Source organism: Fusarium solani (genome assembly GCF_023522795.1).
Source record: "Fusarium solani strain SB1 chromosome Unknown bctg00000002, whole genome shotgun sequence".
Classification (NCBI taxonomy): Eukaryota; Fungi; Ascomycota; class Sordariomycetes; order Hypocreales; family Nectriaceae; genus Fusarium; species Fusarium solani.
This window is the reverse complement of record NW_027072155.1, coordinates 1,055,085-1,077,912: the sequence shown is the minus strand read 5'-3', so window position 1 is coordinate 1,077,912 and position 22,828 is coordinate 1,055,085. Positions and strand designations below refer to the sequence as shown.

At 52.7% G+C, this 22,828-nt stretch overlaps 9 protein-coding genes across 9 annotated transcripts; 5 read left to right on the top strand and 4 right to left on the bottom strand.

The window, feature by feature from the left end:
• Window positions 1-35: 35 nt before the first annotated feature.
• Window positions 36-548, bottom strand: MRS44_004311 (uncharacterized protein; the record flags this gene model as incomplete). The annotated part of the gene is made up of 3 exons (XM_046277719.2): window positions 36-142; window positions 211-387; window positions 482-548. 3 exons carry the CDS (start codon window positions 546-548, stop codon window positions 36-38), a joined length of 351 nt encoding a protein of 116 aa, XP_046125774.1.
• Window positions 549-1,385: 837 nt separating this feature from the next.
• Window positions 1,386-2,779, top strand: MRS44_004310 (uncharacterized protein; the record flags this gene model as incomplete). The annotated part of the gene is made up of 2 exons (XM_046277718.2): window positions 1,386-1,679; window positions 1,739-2,779. The coding sequence occupies 2 exons, from the start codon at window positions 1,386-1,388 to the stop codon at window positions 2,777-2,779; spliced, it is 1,335 nt and encodes a 444-aa protein (XP_046125773.1).
• A 564-nt stretch (window positions 2,780-3,343) lies between these two features.
• Window positions 3,344-7,674, bottom strand: MRS44_004309 (uncharacterized protein; the record flags this gene model as incomplete). The annotated part of the gene is made up of 10 exons (XM_065622151.1): window positions 3,344-4,331; window positions 4,383-4,912; window positions 4,969-5,061; window positions 5,211-5,750; window positions 5,799-5,954; window positions 6,010-6,436; window positions 6,495-7,093; window positions 7,151-7,205; window positions 7,261-7,448; window positions 7,501-7,674. 10 exons carry the CDS (start codon window positions 7,672-7,674, stop codon window positions 3,344-3,346), a joined length of 3,750 nt encoding a protein of 1,249 aa, XP_065478223.1.
• Window positions 7,675-8,483: 809 nt separating this feature from the next.
• On the top strand, window positions 8,484-11,215 carry MRS44_004308 (uncharacterized protein; the record flags this gene model as incomplete). The annotated part of the gene is made up of 6 exons (XM_065622150.1): window positions 8,484-8,503; window positions 9,093-9,553; window positions 9,608-9,906; window positions 9,962-10,293; window positions 10,350-10,703; window positions 10,762-11,215. 6 exons carry the CDS (start codon window positions 8,484-8,486, stop codon window positions 11,213-11,215), a joined length of 1,920 nt encoding a protein of 639 aa, XP_065478222.1.
• Window positions 11,216-11,313: 98 nt separating this feature from the next.
• MRS44_004307 (uncharacterized protein) lies at window positions 11,314-11,869 on the bottom strand (the record flags this gene model as incomplete). The annotated part of the gene is made up of 2 exons (XM_046279056.1): window positions 11,314-11,814; window positions 11,861-11,869. 2 exons carry the CDS (start codon window positions 11,867-11,869, stop codon window positions 11,314-11,316), a joined length of 510 nt encoding a protein of 169 aa, XP_046125770.1.
• A 521-nt stretch (window positions 11,870-12,390) lies between these two features.
• MRS44_004306 (uncharacterized protein) lies at window positions 12,391-13,546 on the top strand (the record flags this gene model as incomplete). Its single annotated transcript, XM_046277717.2, has 2 exons — window positions 12,391-12,691; window positions 12,756-13,546. The coding sequence occupies 2 exons, from the start codon at window positions 12,391-12,393 to the stop codon at window positions 13,544-13,546; spliced, it is 1,092 nt and encodes a 363-aa protein (XP_046125769.1).
• Window positions 13,547-13,988: 442 nt separating this feature from the next.
• MRS44_004305 (uncharacterized protein) lies at window positions 13,989-15,701 on the top strand (the record flags this gene model as incomplete). The annotated part of the gene is made up of 1 exon (XM_046267875.2): window positions 13,989-15,701. One exon carries the CDS (start codon window positions 13,989-13,991, stop codon window positions 15,699-15,701), a length of 1,713 nt encoding a protein of 570 aa, XP_046125768.1.
• Window positions 15,702-16,881: 1,180 nt separating this feature from the next.
• On the top strand, window positions 16,882-17,856 carry MRS44_004304 (uncharacterized protein; the record flags this gene model as incomplete). Its single annotated transcript, XM_046273135.2, has 1 exon — window positions 16,882-17,856. The coding sequence occupies one exon, from the start codon at window positions 16,882-16,884 to the stop codon at window positions 17,854-17,856; it is 975 nt and encodes a 324-aa protein (XP_046125767.1).
• A 3,671-nt stretch (window positions 17,857-21,527) lies between these two features.
• On the bottom strand, window positions 21,528-21,898 carry MRS44_004303 (uncharacterized protein; the record flags this gene model as incomplete). Its single annotated transcript, XM_065622149.1, has 2 exons — window positions 21,528-21,688; window positions 21,748-21,898. 2 exons carry the CDS (start codon window positions 21,896-21,898, stop codon window positions 21,528-21,530), a joined length of 312 nt encoding a protein of 103 aa, XP_065478221.1.
• Window positions 21,899-22,828: the final 930 nt, after the last annotated feature.

The following is a 22,828-nucleotide window of genomic DNA, read 5'->3' as shown; positions in this document are numbered from 1 at the left end:
ACAAGATTGTACAATTGGAGACACTCCTCTTATTCTTATCGACCACCGCCACCGCAGCAGCCACCTCCCGTCGTGTTGCCATTTCCAGCCGTAAGGATAGACTCGTTGTCTCCTCGCTCCGTGTGCTCGTGTATCCGTAGCTCTGAGGCCATTGTTAGCATCATGGCCTCTGCCCATGACAGGTGCAAGACTGCACTGTATCCAACTTACTATATGTATCCTTGCCCTCCTCTGTCTTCTTGCCCTGCACCACGTTCTCGCGAAGAACCTTGGCTACCTCCTCGGCGTGCTGGATGGCGGCCGTGGCACCGGGGGCATCGATCGAGGCCTTTTGGCGGAACTCGTTGCGGATCTGGAGCTGTGCGGCCGAGAGGATGTGGGTGTCACCTGTATGAAGCGAACTGTTAGTATCATTGAGGAATAGTCGACTTCATGAGTGCAGGCCAAAGAGGCAGTTGTATTGTCATGAAGCCTTTCGTACCTTGGAAGGCGATCCGCGCCGCGCGCATCAGGTGTCGGTAAGCATTGAGGGCAGGGACGGTTGCCATGATGACTATTTAAACAAGCAATGAACAATGACTTTATCCAAACGAGCGAGGGGTTTGTCGTAACTTGTCGTTGTCGGCTCAAGAATCGAGTTGAAGGCGGCGATAAATCGGAAGAGAAAAAAGAAGCCACCCATTTGTCCCGAGGCGTGGAATTCCACAGCTTTGGTTGGTCAGCGGGATTCCGGATCCCGCGACCACTGACTTACAGTGGACTGCCACGCAGTCTTAAAAAAACACAAGACACTGGGTCAATGGTCTCTGGTTTCTAACGCAAAAAAAGATCCCGAAATATAATAAATAAAATATTCAACGATTTATGATATTAGTTCTTATTTTTATCTCTTATTTAACTCATAATTAGGCTATAAAGCGATTACTCTTTATTGACTGAACTGAGTGCAGCCGTTCTGGTGTCTCGTGCTGGTGTCTGATTACGCTATCGCACAGCAGGGAGGAGACATGATGCCCCATGCGGGTCGAGAAACGAACGAGACACCAGCTCCCCTCGAGCATAATAATTAGCTAAAGATATATCATAGCAAAGGTAAAGCTTCAGAGCTTCTTTGAATATTCTTACTATACTCTGTTTATTATCTTTAGAGGAGGACAAGCTAAAGGGTTTGTCAAAACGTCTCTCTTTTTCCTTGACCTGGGTGTGTCCGCTATAACCGCTCTCAATTTAGTGCTGTTCCCACTGAAGAGGCGTGCCCCTCACCCCACCAAACCATTCATGGTGGGGGAATTCGACATGTGCGCCTAGAGAAAAAAAAAGTCACCAAAAAATCGGGAATTTTCTCTTCCTCTTTATCACCAACAACACCCGCCAAATCACACACCATGGCTTCCGTGGCTACCGTGACACTCCCCCTCCCCGCCCTCCCTAGCGGATGGACCGCAGAGAAGGACTTCAAGGCCATCGGCCAGCTGTCCGAGGCCACACAGCGCAGCATCGAGCCCGTTGGCCCTCACTTCCTCGCCCACGCCCGACGAGCCCGCCACAAGCGCACCTTTTCCGAGGATGACCGCATCCAGGCCCAGGAGAGCGCCAAGAAGGTCGAGGATGGCGATGAGAGCGACGAGAGCGAGCCCGAGGACCCCATGATGCTTCAGCGCGAGGCCAAGGACTGGAAGGTTTGTGAATTTCATTTCTGTCTATCTGGTGCTCGGAGTCCCGCTAACACCATCTACAGACCCAGGACCACTACAAGATTCTCGGCCTCTCCAAGTACCGCTACAAGGCCACCGAGGACCAGATCAAGAAGGCCCACCGCAAGAAGGTCCTCAAGCACCACCCCGATAAGAAGGCTGCCCACGGCGGCGAGGACGACGACCAGTTCTTCAAGTGTATCCAGAAGGCCACCGATGTCCTCCTCGACCCCGTCAAGCGCCGCCAGTTTGACTCGGTCGACGAGGAGGCCGACGTCGAGCCCCCCACCAAGAAGCAGCTCCAGAAGGGCGACTACTACAAGCTCTGGAGCAAGGTCTTCAAGTCCGAGGCTCGCTTCTCCAAGACACACCCCGTTCCCACCTTTGGCGACTCCAACGCCACCAAGGAGCAGGTCGAGGATTTCTACAACTTCTGGTACAATTTTGACAGCTGGAGAACCTTCGAGTACCTGGACGAGGATGTCCCCGACGACAACGAGAACCGTGACCAGAAGCGTCACATGGAGCGCAAGAACGCCAACTCGCGCAAGAAGAAGAAGGCCGAGGACAACGCCCGACTCCGCAAGCTGCTCGACGACGCCTCAGCCGGTGATGAGCGTATCAAGCGCTTCCGACAGGAGGCCAACGCCGCCAAGAACAAGAAGCGTCTCGAACGCGAGGCCGCCGAGAAGAAGGCCAAGGAGGATGCCCAGGCCGCCAAGGAGGCAGCGGAGAAGGCCGCTAAGGAGGCTGAGGTCGCGGCCAAGGCTGACCGCGAGACTGCTAAGAAGGCCAAGGAGGCTGCCAAGAACGCTGTCAAGAAGAACAAGCGTGTGCTCAAGGGCTCCGTCAAGGACGCCAACTACTTTGCCGCCGGTGAACCCAGCCCCGCCGACATCGATAACGTCCTGGGCGACGTCGAGACTATCCAGGGCAAGATCGATCCTGATGAGATCGCTGCCCTGGCTGGCAAGCTCAACGGTCTCAAGGTCGCCGACGAGATCAAGAGCGTGTGGAGCGGAGAGGTCAAGAGGCTGGTTGAGGCCGGCAAGCTCAAGGACGGTGATATCAAGGCCCTGGCTTAAAGGCGAGATTACTTTGGTACATGGTGTGTATGTCGGGATATGACGGTTTCTAGATAAAATAGATATGATGATATGGCTCCTAAATTAAATACGACGAGTTGGATATGCTCAAAATGCTATCCAACTACGTTACCCCCTTCAAACCCACCCTTAAATCTATAGTGTCGCTATTGTGTGGAATATTGTGTGCTGACCCTAACATTATTGCGCAGCGTACTTCTGGTAAATTCCTTCTTCAGAGCCTCCCGAGTAGCCATGCACTAACCATGGAGAGACCGTGTCGTTGATACAGGCTCCGCGTATTCAGCCATATAAAAAAGTATGGTAGTGTTCTTGATTCCCTGAGAGGAGGTGCAACTCCATGAGTTCGTGTACAGTAAAGAGTAGAGAACTAGATCCCCCAACCCAACGCCAGAGCAGAGATGACCCTAAGAGCAGAGTAGAATAGGTATCCTCAGTGTGTCCAAAGTGACCAAACGCCCTGTATGCCCAATGACCCTGATACTAGCTGTATGCCTGTGCCCCTTGTTTTACAGACCATAACCCCTTGAGTCCCCTGTGACCTTATGCCTCTCTATCCAAAGATTGTCCCAGCACCATCTCGTAGTAGATTCCCTTCTTCGCCACCAACTCCTCATGTTTTCCCCTCTCAACAACCCTCCCGCCAGAAAAGACAGCTATCACATCGGCATCCCTGATCGTGCTCAATCGATGAGCAACAGCAACTGTTGTCCTCCCCTCTGCTGCCCGATCCAACGCCTCCTTGACCACCTTCTCCGACTCCGTGTCCAGTGCGCTTGTCGCCTCATCTAAGAGAAGGAGACGTGGCTTGCGGATAAGGGCTCGTGCTATGGCAATTCGTTGACGTTGTCCGCCAGAAAGGGAGAGACCTTGGTTTCCACATGGCGTGTGTAGACCTTCGGGGAGAGAAGAGACAAAGTCGTAGACGTTGGCTTGCTTGCAGGCTGAAATGATGTCCTCGTCTGAAGGGACACCTTCCTCGATGCCCAAAGAGATATTATCCCTGATGGAACCTTGATACAGAACCGGTTCTTGCTGGACGAGGGCAATGTCTCGACGATGGAGACGTCGATCTTTGGTCTTGATATCTTGACCATCTGCACGGATCAAACCTGACTTGGGGTCGTAGAACCGCTCAAGCAGCGCAATCATGGTCGATTTGCCACAACCAGAAGCACCAACGAGGGCTACCATCTTTCCAGACTCGATGCCAATATCAATCCCCCGAAGAACCTGTAGCTTCGGGCGACGAGGGTAGGCAAAGTCAATCTCCTCACAAGAAACCTCAAGCCCCTTTTCAGAAGCTCCCTTCTCGCTAACAGAAGCATCAGGGCCATTGTCCTCGTTGTCATAAAGGATCTTCTGGCGCCGGAGTTGAAAGATGTAGTTGATCGAGGTTCGTGCCTTGGTGACACTCGTGCTGTACTGGAACAGCATAGCAGCGGCTTCCCCGGAGAAGATGACGGCGATGAAGATGACGTAGAACTGGTCGGTCGAGTATTCACCTGTTGAGACAAGACGTCCACCGTACCTATTGGATGTTAACACCCTATTCTTTGCAAAGGGATACCGAATTGCTTACCAGAAACCCAGAGCCATAGCCAAGAAAGAAGCCGACTGGCTAAAGGCGTAGAAGAGCATCTTCCATCCCAAGCTACCAATAGCCTCTCGCGCAAGTCCCTCAAGAGCATCACTATATCTCTCGATAATAGCCCGCTCAAGCGCCAGCGATGAGACAGTTCGAATACCGAGCACGGCTTCCGAAGCCAAGCTGCTACTCTTTGCAAACCGATCAGCTGTATCATCGTCGAACTTGTATTCGAGACGAATCCGCACGTATCCCGAGCCGACGAGGACTGGCAGGGCACCCAATGTCAGGACAAGGCCGAGCTTCCAACCGTATGCAATGGCGAGGACAGCGCTGGAGATGACGGTGACACAATTGATCAGAATAAGCGCCACATTGATCGACAATAGTTCCTGAAGATTTGTAGGCTCAGCTGCCAACCGCGAGACGAGAGCGCCAGTTCCGCGGTTTGGGTCGTCGAAGAAGGTCATGTCTTGTCGAAGGGTGTTGTCAAAGAGCTCTCCACGGTAGACTGCCATGATGTGCTAGAAGTTCAGTCAGCTTTTTTCCCTCACTAGAGTTGCAGATGAACAATTCTTACTTGACCAACTTCATTGCTGACCCAGCCAGCAGCAGCGTAAACAACGAGATTTCCAAGAGCAACAACAAAGAACATGAGGGAGAAGAAGTTGGCCTTGCTAACGTCTTTAGTCTCGAATGCCGTCATGGTTCTCGAAAAGAGAATGGCCAATGAAGGGTAAGTGGCACCTGAGATAGCTCGAGTTAGTTTGCATAATGAAGCATTAAAGGGGTCGACTTGCCTCCGAACAATGCAACTATTACCAAGATGAATCCGTGAATCCACATGGGCCTCTGCTCTTTCACCACCAATGCGAGACCTTTCAAGAGTCCATAGTTGATCTCATCCTTGTTGGTGATATCGGCTGTTGCATGTGCCGAAGCACGAGATAGAACCGGGTCGAGGCCAGCAACAGGCTCATCCTTTTCCGTCTCGTCATCTTCCTCTGACGAGGCACCTTTGCCAAGATCTTGTAGACGAACAAGGCGTGAGTAGGTTCCTCCCATTTCAATAAGTTCCTTGTGCGAGCCTTGCTCAATAGTATCACCCTTGGCCATGACGATGATATTGTCGGCGTCTCTAATAGTAGAGAGTCGGTGAGCAATGACAATCATGGTTCGACCCTTGGCAACATTGTTCAAGGCCTGCTGTACGATCTTTTCCGCATTTGGGTCGAGGGCACTGGTGGCCTCGTCGAGCATCAGAACCTTGGGGTTGGAAATGATGCTTCGAGCGATGACCACACGCTGCTTCTGTCCGCCAGACAAAGATGCACCGCGCTCACCAATCCAAGTATCGTAACCCTACCTCAGAGTTAGTAGTGGCCCTCGAGACGATGTGTCGCTACTGACATTGGGCAAAGTCTCAATGAAGTCATGGGCGTAGGCCGACTGACAAGCCTCGATGACCATTGTGCGCTTCTGGTCTTCTGGTAGGTCAGCCATGTTCGTGCCTGTGAGACCATCCACGACATTCTGGTAGATTGTCCCACTGAACAGAGTTGGTTCCTAGTAGACACTGTTAGTATGGGGCCTCCCTATCCCTTGATACTGGGGCCCATACCTGTTGCACCATCCTGATATTGGTCCTCAGCCATTGCAGGTTCAAACCCTCAATCGGGTGACCATCAAGGGTGATTGAGCCATCACTTGGCATGTACCATCTCTCCAATAGGCCAAAAATTGTGCTCTTCCCTGATCCGCTGGCGCCAACGAGGGCGGTAGTCTTGTCTGCAGGGATGTCGAGGTCCAAGCCATGAAGGATCGTCACATCAGACCGAGAAGGGTACGCAAAGCGAACACCACGGAACTGAATGTCGCCTTTGAAGTCGGCGATCTGGTCTCCTTCCTGAGATAGGGCGTCGATCTGCGACTTGCGGTCGATCATCTGGAACATCTCTTGCGCAGCAGCAGTTGCCTTCGAGAGAGCCACTGTCTGGGGGGCAATCTGAGTCAGGGCCGTAGCAGCGACGAGGACCGCAAAGATGACGCTGTATATCAGGACTTGTAAGCAGAGATGTCGAAGTGACAAATACAGTCAGGACTCACGTTACAACCGTTCCAGGCTCGGTAATCTCTCCATTCGAGTACATCCTCATTCCCTGCCAGAACGCCAAACCGTAGCCAGAGAAGATGCAGAAGAACTCGGTTGGGAAGAGGATGATGTAGACCAACGACTTCTTGCGGCCGACTCTCCTTGCTTCTTCGAGGATTGACGTGAACCGTTTTGACAACTTGGGAAAGGCCCAGAAAGCGTGAGCCGTACGAATAGTCGAGAAAGCCTCTTCGGCCAAGGAACTCGACCTCGAATAAATGTCAAACATGGTGTACTCGTAGCCAATGTCGACAACGACTGCAGCAATTGTGACTATAATGTTGACAGGGACGATGGCGATGACAATCAGCGTCAGCTTCCACTGCACTGCAAAGGCGACAATGAAGGCCGTGATAAAGGTTGACATGCCCGCAATGGTCAGGCCAAATTTCTCAGAGATGCCCTGGTTGATCAGATTGCCATTGGTTGTGATTTGGCCTGGCACAGATGAAGAGGGAGAGTCAAAGAAGGCAACCTCTTGACGGAGTGTGCTCTTGACAAAGTCGACGCGCAAGGCCTTTGTGGTTCTGATGGCGGCGATAGAGACGAGCATCTACAGTAGGGTACTCCAGTCAGAGGGATTCACATAGTGATAAAGCGAAGCACTTACTGTCCATATGTAGGTCAAGACAAACCTCCCAATGAACAAATACACAAAGTATAGACTGGGATTGTCAGCTATTGGCATGTCTTGAAGAACGAATGAGAGTCGCCTCGTACCTGTACTTGGCAATCTCCTTTCGATAACCCGCAGGAGACAGTTCTCCGGATACGAAATCGTTGAAAACGTTGATAAACTTGCCAAAGACAATATCCATAATTGGTAGCAGCGTTCCTGCGCAGATCATGGCAACAAAGGCGATCGAGTTGAGGATCCATCCGAATCGATCGTTGTAAGTGAAGATGCGCTAACAGTTGGTCAGCACTTTAAAGCCAGCAGCCAAACACGCAAAGACTCACCAAGTAATACTTGAAGCTCGTATCCTTGCTTTCGTCTTTGGCATCTTCTCCTCCCTTATCGCCATCACCATCAGCCTTGACAGCCATACTCGTCTCTTGCGGCTGACTGGTAGAACCACAGGTAGAGTCGCCCGGCCGGGCCTCCTGCACCTCGTTCTTCTGCTGCTCAGCCATCATCACCACAACCGAACAGACGGCCAGAAACTGAAAAGAGCAGGAAAGACAAGGGCAGCAGATCGCAAGGTCATTGTTTTAAAATAAGCTTGCTTCTTGGCATCGCAGTCCGCAAAACCCGGGGAATACGGTACAGCCAATAAAGTCGATGCATCATCACGTTTCTCGGCCCACGGGGGCAAACGAAAGCAACTGTAATTTCCAGGCCGATCATTCAGCCGCTGAGCCAAATTCAACGTCTCCGAGTCCTAGCTTGTCCGAGTCCTAGATAAGCGTACGTATTCGTCAGTTAAGAAGGGGATCATAACGGGCTGATGAAATAGAAATGCAGCAGGGATAATTTGTTGGGAATATGAAAGAGAACAGGCATAACGTGACATGACGTCTCAGAGCAGGAGCCGGAGATTCATTCCCTTCCCTTCGGGTCGAATCAAGATGGCAGACAGCCACACCTGCCACCCAAACTAAAGCGATCGCCACATGGATCGGAGCTTTCAGCCACACTTTGACTCTCCGGAGCATCAAACGCCCCCGGTTCGGTCTCCGCGGCGCCCGACCGCTCCTCGAATTCATTCTTGGATTAAGTAGTCTCAAGCTTTCTGCGTCGTCAGCATTCATAGATCCTGCTTTTGTGTTGAATGGTTCATTGAAAAGCCAGGGCATTTCTCCCCAGAAACTCTTTGAAGCAAAAAGCCCACCCATCTTTTGGGTTGTGACAACCCCTCCTTTCTGAACAGCCTGAAGTTTGGTGCATATCAAACGTATGGATCAGTCCAAGGTTGGCTCGACAGCCGGGCCCGCGGGTCCCGATGACACTGCAAGACGAGCGGTAAGTCATTGATTTTAGCCAAAAGTCTTGCTGAGCCTCGTGTCGACGGTGCGCCCTATGCTCCCTGTGCTGATGTACATGCAAGTGTTCCTAAGCGGCCTTGCTCGTGTAAATGGGGAGACGTGCAGCCACACGACGACACTCGTGGGGAACAAGCGGTTACTATTATGAATCAATGCTGACTGTATCCTCGATGGGGTAAACAGTGTGATCAATGCCGTATGAGAAAGGTAAGCATTACCTAGATATGTCAAGTCTATCTGCTGCTTCGTTAGAGAGGCAGCGTAGATCACACGAGCAGATGAAATAACACAGACTGCATGTAATAGATCCGCTGCGACAAAGACTGGCCTTGTTCCAACTGCCGCATCGCCAAGAGATCCTGTACTTCTACAGGCGTTGGCCAGAGACCCAAAGAGTCTCGGCAACGAGTCCTGATCTCGTCCCAATAGTTGGTCCCCCCCATACCTCCTCCACCCATCCATATCTACACCCATGACTTTATACCCCACGAAACGTCACCCCATACGCGTACCCAGGACCAACCAGATAATACCAGTTGCTGACCTGAGGCCTGGGTGCCCTGTAGTGAACGCAAGATCGACCAGATCGAGACTCGTCTCGGCAGCATCGAGGGTATCCTCCGGGATCTAGCACAGCGGCCCGTTTCCACCCCCGCAAGCAACATCCAATTCCCTGTAACTCCTCAGCAGTCCTCTGCACAGCCTGGTACAACTACCGCCTCCACTGTGGGCTTCGAAAGCTCCGACGATGAATCCGCATTTGGCGGTGACTCGGTCATTGCCCAACAGACCAACTTTGCCAGCGAGTTCCTTGAACACGCCGTTGAGCGGACCTCGCTACAAGATGTCAGCCCCAAGATGTGGGAGGCTCTCACCAACCTTAGACAGCTAGCAGAGCTTCAGAACCGCCAGTCCATCAGCCATGGTCCTCGCTTCCCTCTCCAACAGCCGATTCCACAGGGTGGCCTTGTCCAGCTTCGGATGCCACCTATGGACGTTGTAGTCTCTCTTCTCAAACGCATCAGAGGTACTCCCGCCAACCTCTCCTAACATAATCCCTTCTGCTGACACACCAATCCAGCATCTCCACCAGGTCTCTTCACCTTTGTCTGCTATTTTGTGGGCATCAGTGACTTTTCCAACCTTTGCCGTATGGTCTACTTTCCCACCGACGACTTTTCCGACTCCTCCTTCATCATCGTCAATGCTGGTCTCTATTACTTGTTTTTGGAACAGCACACGTTGACCGATAATGAAGTCGTCAAGGAAGAGTTCGTCTCGTACCTTCATACATGTCGAGTCAACCTCGAAACTGCACTGGCAAATGTTTCGCTCTTCATGTCTGCCAAGATTGAAACAGTTCAAGCTCTTTTGTTGGGCGTAAGTCGAAGCATTACGAGTTAAGCACATCTCAGGTATACTGACCAAGCGACAGACCCTATATGCCATTGACGTATGCAGGCCGTCTGTAGCCTGGCATCTGAATAGTGCTGCTGCCCAACTGTGTCTCACAGCCGGTTTCCACCGAAAGGAGCACTCATCCCGCGACCCAGAAGGATCTAGTGTCAAGGGCATCTTGTTCTGGTACATTTACACAACGGACAAGGCATTGGGTATACGGCTAGGCCGCGCCCCTGTAATCCAGGACTGGGACATCGATATCCCACGTACCTTCAATTTTGAGGGCATACTAAGTCTAGAGACCAAGGCCATTGCCACCATGTGGCTCAAAGCCGCAACACTCCAGGGTCGAGTATATGAGCAACTGTATGAAACTTCTACCGCATGATCCCCCTTCGAAGCTGTGATTGACCATGAGGTAGATACTGCCCAGCAGCATTAACGCAACCACAGGCGGTCATCGTCGAAAGAGCCCGGTTGTTAGCAACCGAGTGCCGTCAAGTAGTAGCGGAAGCGACTGAAAGCCGAGATCTGGCCATCGCCTCGCTGGAAAAGATTGGAGCGTCACCTCTTGTCGATGTCCACGTCAAGGGCGACGAGGTACAGCTGCTTTCAACCATGACGCTCATATATCGAGCGATCCCCGCTCCAGAGGGCTCGATCAGCCGGTTTTGCGACGAATGCGTTGAAAGTGCGCGACGGGCAGTACACACGCACCTGGCGTGTATGGAAATGGTGCGAAAGGACCCAAATGCCAAGACCATTTATGTCCATTGGTATGTTCTAACTGACTACGGCTCGTTTTCCTCTGGATCTGGCTGACAACTATTGCAGGAACTTGGTGTTGACTCCGTTTGCTCCCTTCTTTGTCCTCTTCTGCTATGTCATCGAGTCACTATCAGCAGAAGATCTTGACTTGTTAAACAAGTTCGCCGCATCTATTGCGGAGGCTGTCGACTCGTCCGAGACTATGACGAAGCTATTCAGGCTCTGTCATGTCATGAGCAACGTGGCAGCGCTATATGTCGAGGCCAAGTCGCAGCAGCAAGAGGACCAGGCAATGGTACCCATCGGAGATGAGTTCGAGGTGTATCTGAGCCAGCTCGGTTTCATGCCCACAGTGGATCAACAGGCCATGAATGCCGCGAATGATCCCAACGCAGTGTTCCATGAGGGCTCGCAGGTTGCGCAAATGGCGGACTGGATGTCGGGAAGCCGGAACCTGCTTGGGCTATTGGAAGAGGATATAAACCAGATAGGCGGACCTCAGTGGCCCGGACAAATGTGAAGAGCAGGTTCAAGCGAAATAGAAGGCTCTCAACTCTCAACTCGGCTGGTCGTGACGATAGTCCATATCTGTTCGTGTTGGAAGTGTTTGTGCATGGCTTAATCCGTAGGGAACCTGGGGTCGTAGACTTCGTAGCCTTCATCTTCGGTATCGCTCTCCGCGGACAGATTCTTCTGAAGACTTGGGTTTGCCGGGGCAGGCTCAAGGACGTTAGTTGGCTTGGGCTTCTCCACTGCTGTTCCTGATGCACTGCCCTCAACCTTGGTGAAGGCGCTCTTAAAGCCACTCTTCTTGAAGCCGCCCTTCTTAAAACCTCCTCCACCTCCACTGCTGCCGCTGGCTCCTTCTTGACCAGGGAGTTTGATGCTGATGAGTCCGTCTGCCTTGGCCTCGGCCTTGCGCGCACGTGAACCCGCGTTTGGGTCGCGCACCATGGCCTTCATGTCCTTGAGGCGCTGCTTGTGGCTGTGGTCATAGCTGCTGAGATGCGCCTCATAATCATTCATGCGAGAGTATCCTTTGGAGCACAGTTGACAATAGAAGGACTTTTGGGCCTCGCGCGCTGATGAGGTCTGCGCTGGCGGGAGGGTTTGGTGTCGCTGAACGCGTCAACGAGGGGTCTTTAGAAGACAAATAATAACTTACTGGCGGCATGATGAAGATATCGGAAAGCGGCAAGCCGATAGGGTATTCCGGGAGCGCGCAGAGATCTATGCGAAACTTGTACGACGTAGTGTTAATAAGTGAAGTTCATGTGATGGATCCCAGATGCTTGAATCTAAGATGAGCTTCGAACACGGTGTGCGCTAATCCATTTTGGGTAAAACTTTGATCCAGCTGCACTTAACCAATCGACACTCGGCAGGTGTTGCTGACCGCACGGAAGGTGCCAAGGTCCCCGGGGACCGCCTCAACGTCACTGTCCAGGGGCATCTGGCAGGGGCCTTCCAGAACAAGTTGCCCCAGAGTTTAGGGAGCATCCCCGTTTCCTCTGGGCGTTGAGGCGCTAATCCCAACTGGAAAGAACATTTTCCCATCCCACGCGCCGTCATCATTTCTTCCCATCCCACGCGCCGTCATCATTTCTTCCCATCCTCCCCACCAAAGTCCGTTGTCCTTCTTGATTTCTGTCTTGCAAAAACACCCGCTCCTCCTTGGTTGGGTATGGTTGCACCATGGACGCCGACCAATCCCCCGATTCTCGAGACTCGCTAGCAGGCTACCTGCCTCTCCAACAACTTGATCCTACGCCAGTAGACTCGCCGCCAGTGGATGCCGATGAGAGCCGCCGAGATCTCGGCCCACCGCCCCGAGGAAGCGATGATGGATATGAACTCGTGGATTCGGATGATATGGAGGGCAGTGCAGTTTCAATCAAGGCTCCTTCAACTGGTGCTCCAGGCTTGAGCTCAAGCGCAAACCTAGCAAGCAGCACTTCATCTGGTACTGCTACAGGTCCTGGTCCCATCTTCTATCGTGAGTTCTTTGATTTGCCCTCTCGGTACTCTGTAAATACAACCCATTGCTAACTCCACGCCAGTCATGCGGATTCAAAAGTTCTCGAGCTACGCAATGGGTATCTTTACCTCGCTCCATCTCGCCAACGTCTCCCTCATCCCCGCCATCACACGATCTGTCGCCGGTTCCGAGACCTATCTCCTCATGACTCGTGAGATCTACCAGACCTCGCTTACCGAACCCATCCTGGTCGCCCTGCCTGTGATAGCACATGTCGGTTCCGGAATTGCTCTTCGTCTATTGAGGAGGTCGCAGAACATGAAACGGTACGGCGCTGCTACACCGGGAATGTATGCGCTCCATCGGTCAAGGACAGAGCTTGAGGATCTCAAGAGCGCCAAATCTGCATCACCATGGCCGGCGCTGAGCAACATTTCGATATCCGGCTACGTCTTTTCTGCCTTCTTCGCTGCCCACGTTTTTGTCAACCGCTTTTTGCCATTGCACGTCGAGGGTGACAGCTCCAACATTGGCCTGGCTTACATTGCCCACGGTTTCGCTCGACACCCTGCCGTTGCTTGGTTCTCTTATATTGGCCTCCTTGGCGTTGGATGCAGTCATATGATCTGGGGACAGGCCAAGTGGCTCGGCTTGGCGCCGTCGACAAAGACAGTCTGGGGACCCGGATCGATGACCATAAACAAGAAAGTCAGGACGCAGAAGAGAAGGAGATATACCGCTCTCCACGGTGTGGCGATATCTTTTGCTGCGCTATGGGCGGTCGGAGGCCTAGGAGTTGTCGCAAAGGGAGGCCTTACGGAAGGCTGGATTGGCAGGGTGTACGACGCGATTTTTGCAGCTGTTGGACTGTAAAAACAAAAACTGACGAAGCATTTGGGATGGAGTTTGGGTCATTTACACGGAGATATCTTGGGATTCAACATCGGTATGCGCATCATGGAAATACCCACAGTCAAGACGATGGAGAGAAGAGGAGGAAGAATATATGTCGATTAGAGTAAATTGGACATGATCATAGCTTAAAATTGTTACATATCATTCATGAACGAATACCTATTTACCTTTGTCTCATCCCTGACGTGGGCGATCATCAGCAGCACTTCCCGTCAGATCGCCGAGTACAGGGTAGTCTCCGGTCAACCACCGAACCTACAATCGCCACCGACATTTCCAATCAACCTTAAACCCTCACATCTGCAACACCACGTTCCTAGCTCGACGTTCTAATTTCACCACTCGGCCTTCTTAGCTGTTCGCAGGCTTGCCCTGCGCAGCGCCAGACGACCTGCCCGACATGCCCCCAAAGCGAAAGCTTCCGCCCGCCGAGGGAAGCTCCCAGCTCAGCGACGATATAGCTCAACCCTCGAAACGGATTCGTCTTGCGCCAAGAGCCTACGACCCGCCCTCTCGCGATATACTGACCAACATATCTTCCGAGCTTCTTCTACGAATCCTCTCCTTCCTGTCCTCCTCTGAGCTTCTCTCCATCTCCCCCACCTCCCGCCGTCTCTATCGCCTTTGTTCCGATCCACATCTTTGGCGGGAGCACTACTACGAGCGCTTCGTCCTTCCTCGAGCTTTACGAATACCTGGGTTTCGAGGCGGTGCAGCTGGAGGAACAAGGCTACAGTACTCTGCGCGACGGGCCGTGTGGGCGGATGGACGGAAGGGAAGAGTAGTGGACGTCGGGCAAGACGATGCGCTCAGCAACGCGACCGAGGGCGTGGACTGGAAGAGACAGTACAAACTGCGACACAACTGGGCTAGAGGCAAGTGCGCAGTAGAAGAAGTCAGCGTACGAGATGCTTCAGGGGACAGCGGCGGACAAAAGAGAACGTTGGTCAAGGTGGTTGAGGGCATCGCGATAACGGCCGATTCGGAATCTGGACTGCGCGCATGGGACCTGCGAACACGGCGACCGATTGCGCAAATCGACCTCTACGAAAACGAAGACTGCAGCGAGAGTGCGCCGGCATCATTGGCGGTGGACGAGTGTGGCTCTGGCAACCTGGTGGACATTGTGGTCGGATTCGCAGATGGTGGCTTCGGGATATGGAGGCTGGATCCTAAGCGCAAAGAGTTGACGAGACGATATCGGCACGAGAAGAGCTGCAATGGGGAGCTTGTCGCGGTGGCATGCGGACACCCGTACGTGCTTACAGCGACGAGCGCAGGCTTGATATCGCTTTATACGTTCAATCGGCCGGCAACCGACAGAGAAACAAGCGGGGAAGACGATACCGATGGCGACGACTCGATGAGCAGATCGAACCCGACGAGCGCCTCATCCTACGAACATACGAAACCTCAAGATCCGAAGGTGACACAGGGGCACCTCCCGCCTCCCTACCTCCTCACATCACTCAGGTCGCACACTACACACCTCCCTCTGGCCCTCTCCATCCGTCGCATGTCGTCCTCCGTGAGCGCCTCCATCGCATACACCTTCTCGGTGCGTGACGGATGGTGCATTGGCGTGCAGGACCTCCTCATCAAGCCATCGCCCTCAGGCAACGACGAGATCACTTCCCGCCTCGCCTCGACGCTCCCTATCACATTCTCCCCGAAGCTCACGACGCTCTGCTACAGCCACCCGTACCTCCTCGCCACCCTCCCCGACAACACGCTAGTCCTACACCTCTGCACCTCGACGGCGACATCCCTCTCCCTTTCCCCGCCAATCCGCCTCTGGGGCCACACTTCGGGCATCTCGGACGCTGAGATCACGCCCCGGGGCAAGGCCGTGAGCATCAGCACGCGAGGCGACGAGATTCGCGTGTGGGAGCTAGAGGGACGGGTCGGAGGCAACAGCATCGAGGTACGACCTACGACTAGGCAGCCAACCGATGACGCAGACAGTAGTCCCCCGCCACCGCGGACGCCTCCGCGAGTCCTAGCTGAGTGGGAGGACCGCAGGAACTGGGTTGGCTTCGACGATGAGATGGTCATCGTGCTCAAGGAGGCGCGAGACGGCCGCGAGAGCTTGATGGTCTACGACTTTACGTGATGGTGACTGCCAAGGCTGACAGATACGTCGGCGGTGACACCAACAATTCAGCTACTCTGTCGACCAGGGTGAGGGCCAAGGCGGCAGGAGAGCCAAATTCAGAACCTCATCCCAATCACAGAACGGCAACTCGGCACCCAATGCCAAGTATTTGCTCGGAATCTAAGACTCTGCCTTCATGGCAGGCTTCAACGCCAAGCTTGAGTCCATCAGCCTTGGAGATCTCACCGTCTCCCTCGAGCGCATCACTTGGGGTACATGTTTATCTCATCGCATGAGACTGACCATGTAATTGTGGCAAACGTTATCAGCCCGATAACCACCAAGGCGAGGGTTGCAAGGCCGCTTCGACTCTACAAGTACATAGTGGATGCCACTGATTCACGGCGCCCGTGGCCGAGCCTGCCTACTGGAAGGTTACGGTCAACGGAGATCGGATCCGATTCTAAGACCACAGAGAACAACTCGAATCAACGAACAGAAAGCAATAGAAAGAAGCAACTGTTCTCTATCGATTTAGCGGAAGGCATTCCATAGAAGGAGTGGGACCCGTAGATGAAGCTGTATCACATACAGTCAATGAGAGCAATCCACACTGATGACTGATAACGCGGGTCGTCGAGGCGCAGGGGACGACATCCGGAGAATACCTACCTCTTTATACGTGCCAAGGTGTAGCCCCATATGTGTTGGCCAGATCTTGAAACTCAAGACTCGCTTATTATTTCGGGATCTCGAGTAGAGTCTAACGTTTCAATGTTTCCAAGCGGGCCAAGCCATTGGCCAATGAGCATTCACCTGGATTTACTCCTTGTTACAGATCCGTCCAGGCTGTGTCTTGTATCAATTCTTCCGCAAATAAAACGTCTACTCGTTCCCACTTTGAGAGCTCCCGCGACGGTGGTTTACCTCTGCCAAGCGCCCTCGCGCGAAACAAACGGAGATGAATCTTTAGGAAAAAGGGTTTTGTTGATCAAGGTTTCTCCAGCTTGGCGTTTAGATTGATAGAGTATTAAAACATGGGCAACTTGCTGTCAATCTTTGCTCTTCTTTCTCAGACAGCAACAACATTCGTTCTTTTTCCTTACTTACACTTTCGTTCATAGGCATTGATTGTCACTTATATTTCAACTGTATTATTTTTATCTATCCAATTGTATTATCCAAACCCAGACTCAAGATGTCTTCCTCCATTCTTTTCGCCGCTGGCCTCCTCGTTGGCGCTGCTCAGGCTTACACCCAGGTCAACGTTGCCTCTCCCTTTATGCTCAAGAACATCGACCCCATCGTCTTCCCCGGCGAGTACAGCAAGTCTCACCTGCACTCGTTCTTCGGCTCCGACGCCGTCACCGTCAACACAAAGACCAGCGCCGAGCTCCAGAAGGGCTGCACCAACGCCGAGAACCCCAACGATCTCTCCGTCTACTGGATCCCTACGCCTCTCTACACTGCTGATGGAAGCTCCTTCGAGCCTATTCCTGTTATGCGCTTCAGCGCCTACTACAACCTCGGCGAGACCCCTGCCGAGGTCGCCATCCCTCAGAACCTGAGGATGGTTGCTGGTGATGCCAACGCCCAGACTCAGGCTGATGTGCCAGCCGATGCCAAGGTCGAGTGGATGTGCGAGGGTGAATCCGTCCCCATCGGCGAGAACGGCTTCCCTACCTCAACCTGCGGCACTCACCTGCAGCAGCTCCTCTACTTCCCCCAGTGCGTCAACGAGGAGACCCTCGAGACGGCCTACAAGTCCCGCTCCTACGGCACGGGCAACTGGTGCCCCGAGGGCAGCAAGTCGATGCCCCAGCTTCGCTTCAGCATCCGCTACGACCTGCGCAAGGTTCTCCCCAACGGCTGGAGCGGCGAGGCGCCCTTCAAGCTGGCCTGCGGCAACGCCTGGTGCTCGCACGGCGACTTCATCAACGGCTGGACCGAGGAGGCTGCGCAGAACATGGTTGCCACCACCGAGGACAAGCGTAAGTTCTTCGAGGTCAACGGTGCGCTCGGAGGTTTCAAGGATGGTCCTACCTGCGAGGCTAAGGACGCTGATCCTGAGAACGGTACTAGCGACTATGCTGAGAGTGTTGCTGTCATGAGCAAGCGTGACGTCTCTGCTTGGGGATGGAAGTCCAAGTCTCGCTTCGTCCGATCTGCTTAAGTTGATAGCTTGCTGCGCTCAACGACTGGATGGTTCAGGCTAGAGACAACCGTAGCTTGTACATAACTACGCGTAAATAAAACCCGAAATTCATTCAGACTGTAGTCTCCCAATGTGATATTCTTTCAGTACCGTAGTGTTTGCTTTAATTCGTTTCGTTGGGCTCCTTCTAGATCTCAAGGGTTGACTGACATGATAGCTCAGTAGCCCGGACTAGGTTCTCACGCTGGGCAATTATAGTTGTGGAAGGTTGCAGACAAAGAACTGTTTAGTATCCTTTTCTCTACGATGTACCTCATCTATCGTCAATGACTGACAACTATACAAGAGACATGTATCCCCAGCTTCCGTATCACAGCCCCTTCTTCTCCCACAGACAGACACACACTAGTTGTTGGTGAAGGACCAACTTCAAGTCGACCAGGACTCGCTTTCGACGCCTGTCCGGTTACGTCTGTTTCGCAGATGGTAAACTCATGATTGAACCTTCAAGGGACAGGGTGCCATGGATATTGCTAGACTCAGGTAAACTTGAGTATAACTTAGAGCTATCGAAATAACCATTATACCTAGCCCAACCTAGACATAGCGAGTTAATGTATGTCTGATGGTGCTATGGTTCTCAACACAGCGAGAAGCGCGGTACACCATCGCCACGACCAAGATTTGGGACATCCATGGAGGTGAAATGAATGTATTGTCGATGTGAATTGTGACACGAGGAACGCATGATAGAGCCAACATGGAAATATCCTTTATATGCTTAGTGATTCCTGTATGTCACCTCCCAAGCTGGGTACCTGTTCCGATTATATAGTCCTGCTCAAGCGTCTTGGAGCAGGCAGATGTCCCGGTCGGTAGGCAATCGAGATGGTCAACTCAATGACAGACCTGTTACGGATACTTACACTTTTTGAACAGTTTAACCGTACAGGATTGGGACGTATGAGGACTTTATAATCGATGGTCCTCGTGATAGGACAAGGAAAGATGGAATGGTGGGCAGTCTAGGAACGACGCTTTGGACACGGCTTCATCAACAGCAGCAATGCGCGTCAGCATACATCGATAGTGTGTCAGCCTCGATCAACGAGGGGGACAGAGAGCTCCGACAGAGCTCTGACCTTTGTGCCAACGAGAGCAGGCATCTCCCACCGTGGATCGAGGCGCACACTTACGAAGCTCTGCGCCGCGACGTTAACCAACAATGGTAATCGCCGCCAGACCAGCCCAACGCCACTTCACTTTTCCCAAGGAGAAAAGAATGCTGGCGAACCCTGATACGCCCATCGCCGGCCCTGGATCTGGGCAACATCCGGGAGCCTGGGTGATGTAGCGTCTAGGCACACTCAAAAAGTCATGGCCACGAGCCAATGGTTTGCTTGACTTTGACCGCAAGGCAGCACGGCTGGAACTACCCCAGCTCTGACTACGCACTACTACTAGAGATCTGATGGGATCAACCTAGGGCCAGGAATCGAGAAGCAAAAAAGAGAGTCATCAGGTTGGTGGTGGCACCAAACGTACAAGCTCGTCGCAGCATTCCCCCCAAAAGGCAAATGACTGGTCAAGAGGCTTGAAGCATCAAGAAAACCAGGCACAGCCGGCTGGGCTTTCTCCCCACCGCTAGTCAGAAAACAAGAGAGAAAAGCCAATTCATCAAAGGCAGGCAGACAGGTCATGTTGCACAACGAGGCATCTTTCAGGGGGTGGCTGTAAGGATACATTTTCAGCCCATCACCTCTCTCTCGAGCGCATGGCGAGACTTGAGGCCACCACGATGTGATGACATGGCAGATCGACAAAGAAAAACAATGCAACACACAATGTTATTCAACAATAGAGAAAAAGATCAAACCATTCAAAGATCTGAAACAAAGAAGAGGTTTAGCTTGGGTCTCAAAACCTTTCGACAAGAAGCGCCCGGGACTTGGGATCATAAAATCCATGCAGCGAGATTGCATCCTCATGCACATATATGTGGCTCCACGGCATAGCAGAGAGAAGCATGTCGTACTTGACAGCGCATCACCAGGGGGTGTTTTTTTGAGAAAAGAGAAACTCTCCATTTTTAGTTCAAGGCACGCATCTCGAGGCAAAAACGGGCCCTTGGACCAAGCAGATATTGACACGCCCAGGAACCAAAGCAACAGCCAAGCCCTAATGTGAGGTACGGCTACGTCAGTTGCAGCTTCGGGTGGAATTGACATTTTTTGTTTTGTAAAAAATCCATGCGTTTTACTACGCTCGGTATTATTCCTCCGTTTCCTTGACCGCCCTGCTCTCTCTCTCTCTCTCTCACCGTCTCTTGTATTTCCAGCCCATTAATTTAACTCCCCGAGTAAGTAGGGGTGGGTAAAAAGGGGGCAAACTAGAAAAGTACAATGCGAGTATTTCATTGGACAAGTTGATTAAAAATGCAAGTTGCCGTTGTTCTTTACCGTCAACAAAAAAACAACAACCCCCGCCGGAAGTCGATTTTCACATGGAGAGAGAGGGGTCGTCGAGTTGGTTCTCAACGAGAGGAGCGGAGAGCGGTGGGTCTGCCTCCGTTCTAGAGGTTTACAGTGGAGATGGGGGACTCTTGTTGTTGTTCTTGTTGTTTGTTTGCTTGCTTGCTTGCTTGCTTGCTGCTGGAGAAGCAATTAGGAGGGGGAGTGAAGCTATCATTCTTACTCTTCTTGTCAATTGGTCTGACATTGATTGTCAGTTGGCGTTGATCTGATCCCACGACAGAGTAAAAGTCATCCAACTTTCAAGCTGAATCACACCTTTTCATCTTTTCTCAACTCCCGAATTGAATTTTTGTCAGAATTACCCGTGCACGCGGCCCGAATCTAGCCGCCGGGAGAACAAAAAGAAGGGCGGGCACCTTTGTTCATCGACCTCCGTCTAGATTGGCCGAGGCCCTCCCGAACGGACGGCGGCGCGCCGAGAACGGAAACGGAGGCCCGACGTGAGGGAGAGACGGTGAGTGGGACCTCAACAGGAGACGGTGGATCGATGGAACGGTTCCCCGTGGACAACAAGTGCCGAGAAGAAAAAGAAACGAAAAAAAGGAGGATTGATTGATCATGGATCCCAGGCTTGGGATCCGGTGGGGGAGATTGAGCCCGAAAGCCGAGGCTGGCTAACGAAAAAAGAAACGAGGGGTGATAAGCGATAACGAGATTGAACCAAGACTTACAAGACTAATATCGGCTGGGACAGCTCTAAATGAAGCTTGAATGACCTCGTGACAGTTCAATGTAAACCATAAACAAGAGAGATAACGATCCTCACAAGGTCAATCAACTCAATCCAACCCGAGCGAGTCAATTGAACCAACCTCGGGTCAGCTATCGCGGGGTTTCTCACTGACTCTTTCAAAGTAGCGTTCAAGACGGAGCGGAGCGAACCAACAAAGGGGACGACGCCAACACTAGGGTTCATCCACTAAAAGCCGGGCGCCAGGCCCCGGGTGACACAGACAAAAGTCAACGATGACGTCTTCCAACCCAGCAGGAACACACACACACGCCTGTCGCGTTCTAGATCGCGCCGGATCTTTCTCTGGGCTGCCTGCGCTGCTGCACGACTCGCTCCGTAACCTTGGTTTTCCTTCTCCATGTTAATGCAAGGCGTGCTTGGAATGACCACCGTTCTGAGGGAGAATTGAATGCGCCTCCATGCTAATCGGGCGGCATCAAGGCAAGACAGGCGTCGGCTCGATGCTGCTGAGTGCTGAGACAATGCTGATGACTTGCTGACACCCGCGAGTCTCGGGTGCCCTCTTCCGTCCTGATCCTGCGCTGGCCCTGGTCCTGTCCCGTTGCGTACTGCTGCTCCTGCGCTGCGCTGCTGATGTGCTCAGACTCACCGTCAAGCCGCACGTCTCAAACTCTCTCTCACACACAGCAGCAACAAACTTGTTCGCCAGTGTCTCAGACCGGTCAAGTGACTGGGCGTAGCAGCGCAAAAAGGGGGGACGAGCAAAGTGCTTCACGGGACCTTCCTCGTGAGCCCGACACAGACGCACACAGCCTTGAGCCTCTCCTCCCATGGTCCTCTCACCGTCCAGAGCCGCCCTCTCTCGTGTCAATGCCAGCCCATTCGGGAAACGGAATGGATGGATGGGAGGGTACGCGCGCCGAGCGGGCCGTTTCACAGCGCAAGGGATTGGAAGCGCGGTAGCCCTTGTCCCCAGCCTTGATGAGCAGTCATGGAGGGTAGACGCCATCCTCTTGTTGTGTCTTGCTTGTTTGTCCCTAGCCTAGCGTGAGGCAGTCTCTTTGTCCTTGTCCATCCTTTGTCCTGGCTGGTGTGTCTGTCTTGCATTCGTCCCTGCCTACACATGTGAATCAATCATATCCTGCTATCGCCCAACTGATAAGCACATCCCAACACTAGACGAGACGCCTTGTCATGCGCTCCCTCTATTGCTCACCTGCCAGAGGGCTGATTCATGATCCGATATGGGAATGGTGGGGAGAACAACCAAGTCCTGGACTTTGTCTGCCCGCACCAAAAACTCCGATGAGAAACAGCCCATTGCCGACCGATGTTCGTTCCGAATCGGAACGGAATTCATACTAACTCATTTCTAGTCGAACATAGCACCCAAGGCAGAAGAGGCGTGCAGAATGCGACTGGCTATTCGCAATCCATAATCAAGTTTCTGAAGCGTCTTGGAGGATGCACGTCCACCTAGTCCATGTTGGCTGCATCGAATTGCTTCTCGGCTGGCTGGTCGGCTCGCATCTCCTCTTCTTGTTGCTGCTGATGTGATCACACTTGGAGTAGAGACAGTAACGGTAGAGCACACAGCCATTGCCCTCCCTTGTACGGAGTAGCACCCAATTGCCTGCCGCCCCTTTGCCAATCTATCGTTGCTGACAATTGTACTCGGCTTGGCCGGATATTTGATTCTTCAAAGTCCGACCGTGTCCGGCGCATTTAAGTCGACCGGCGTAAATAATCAAGCAAATTCCGC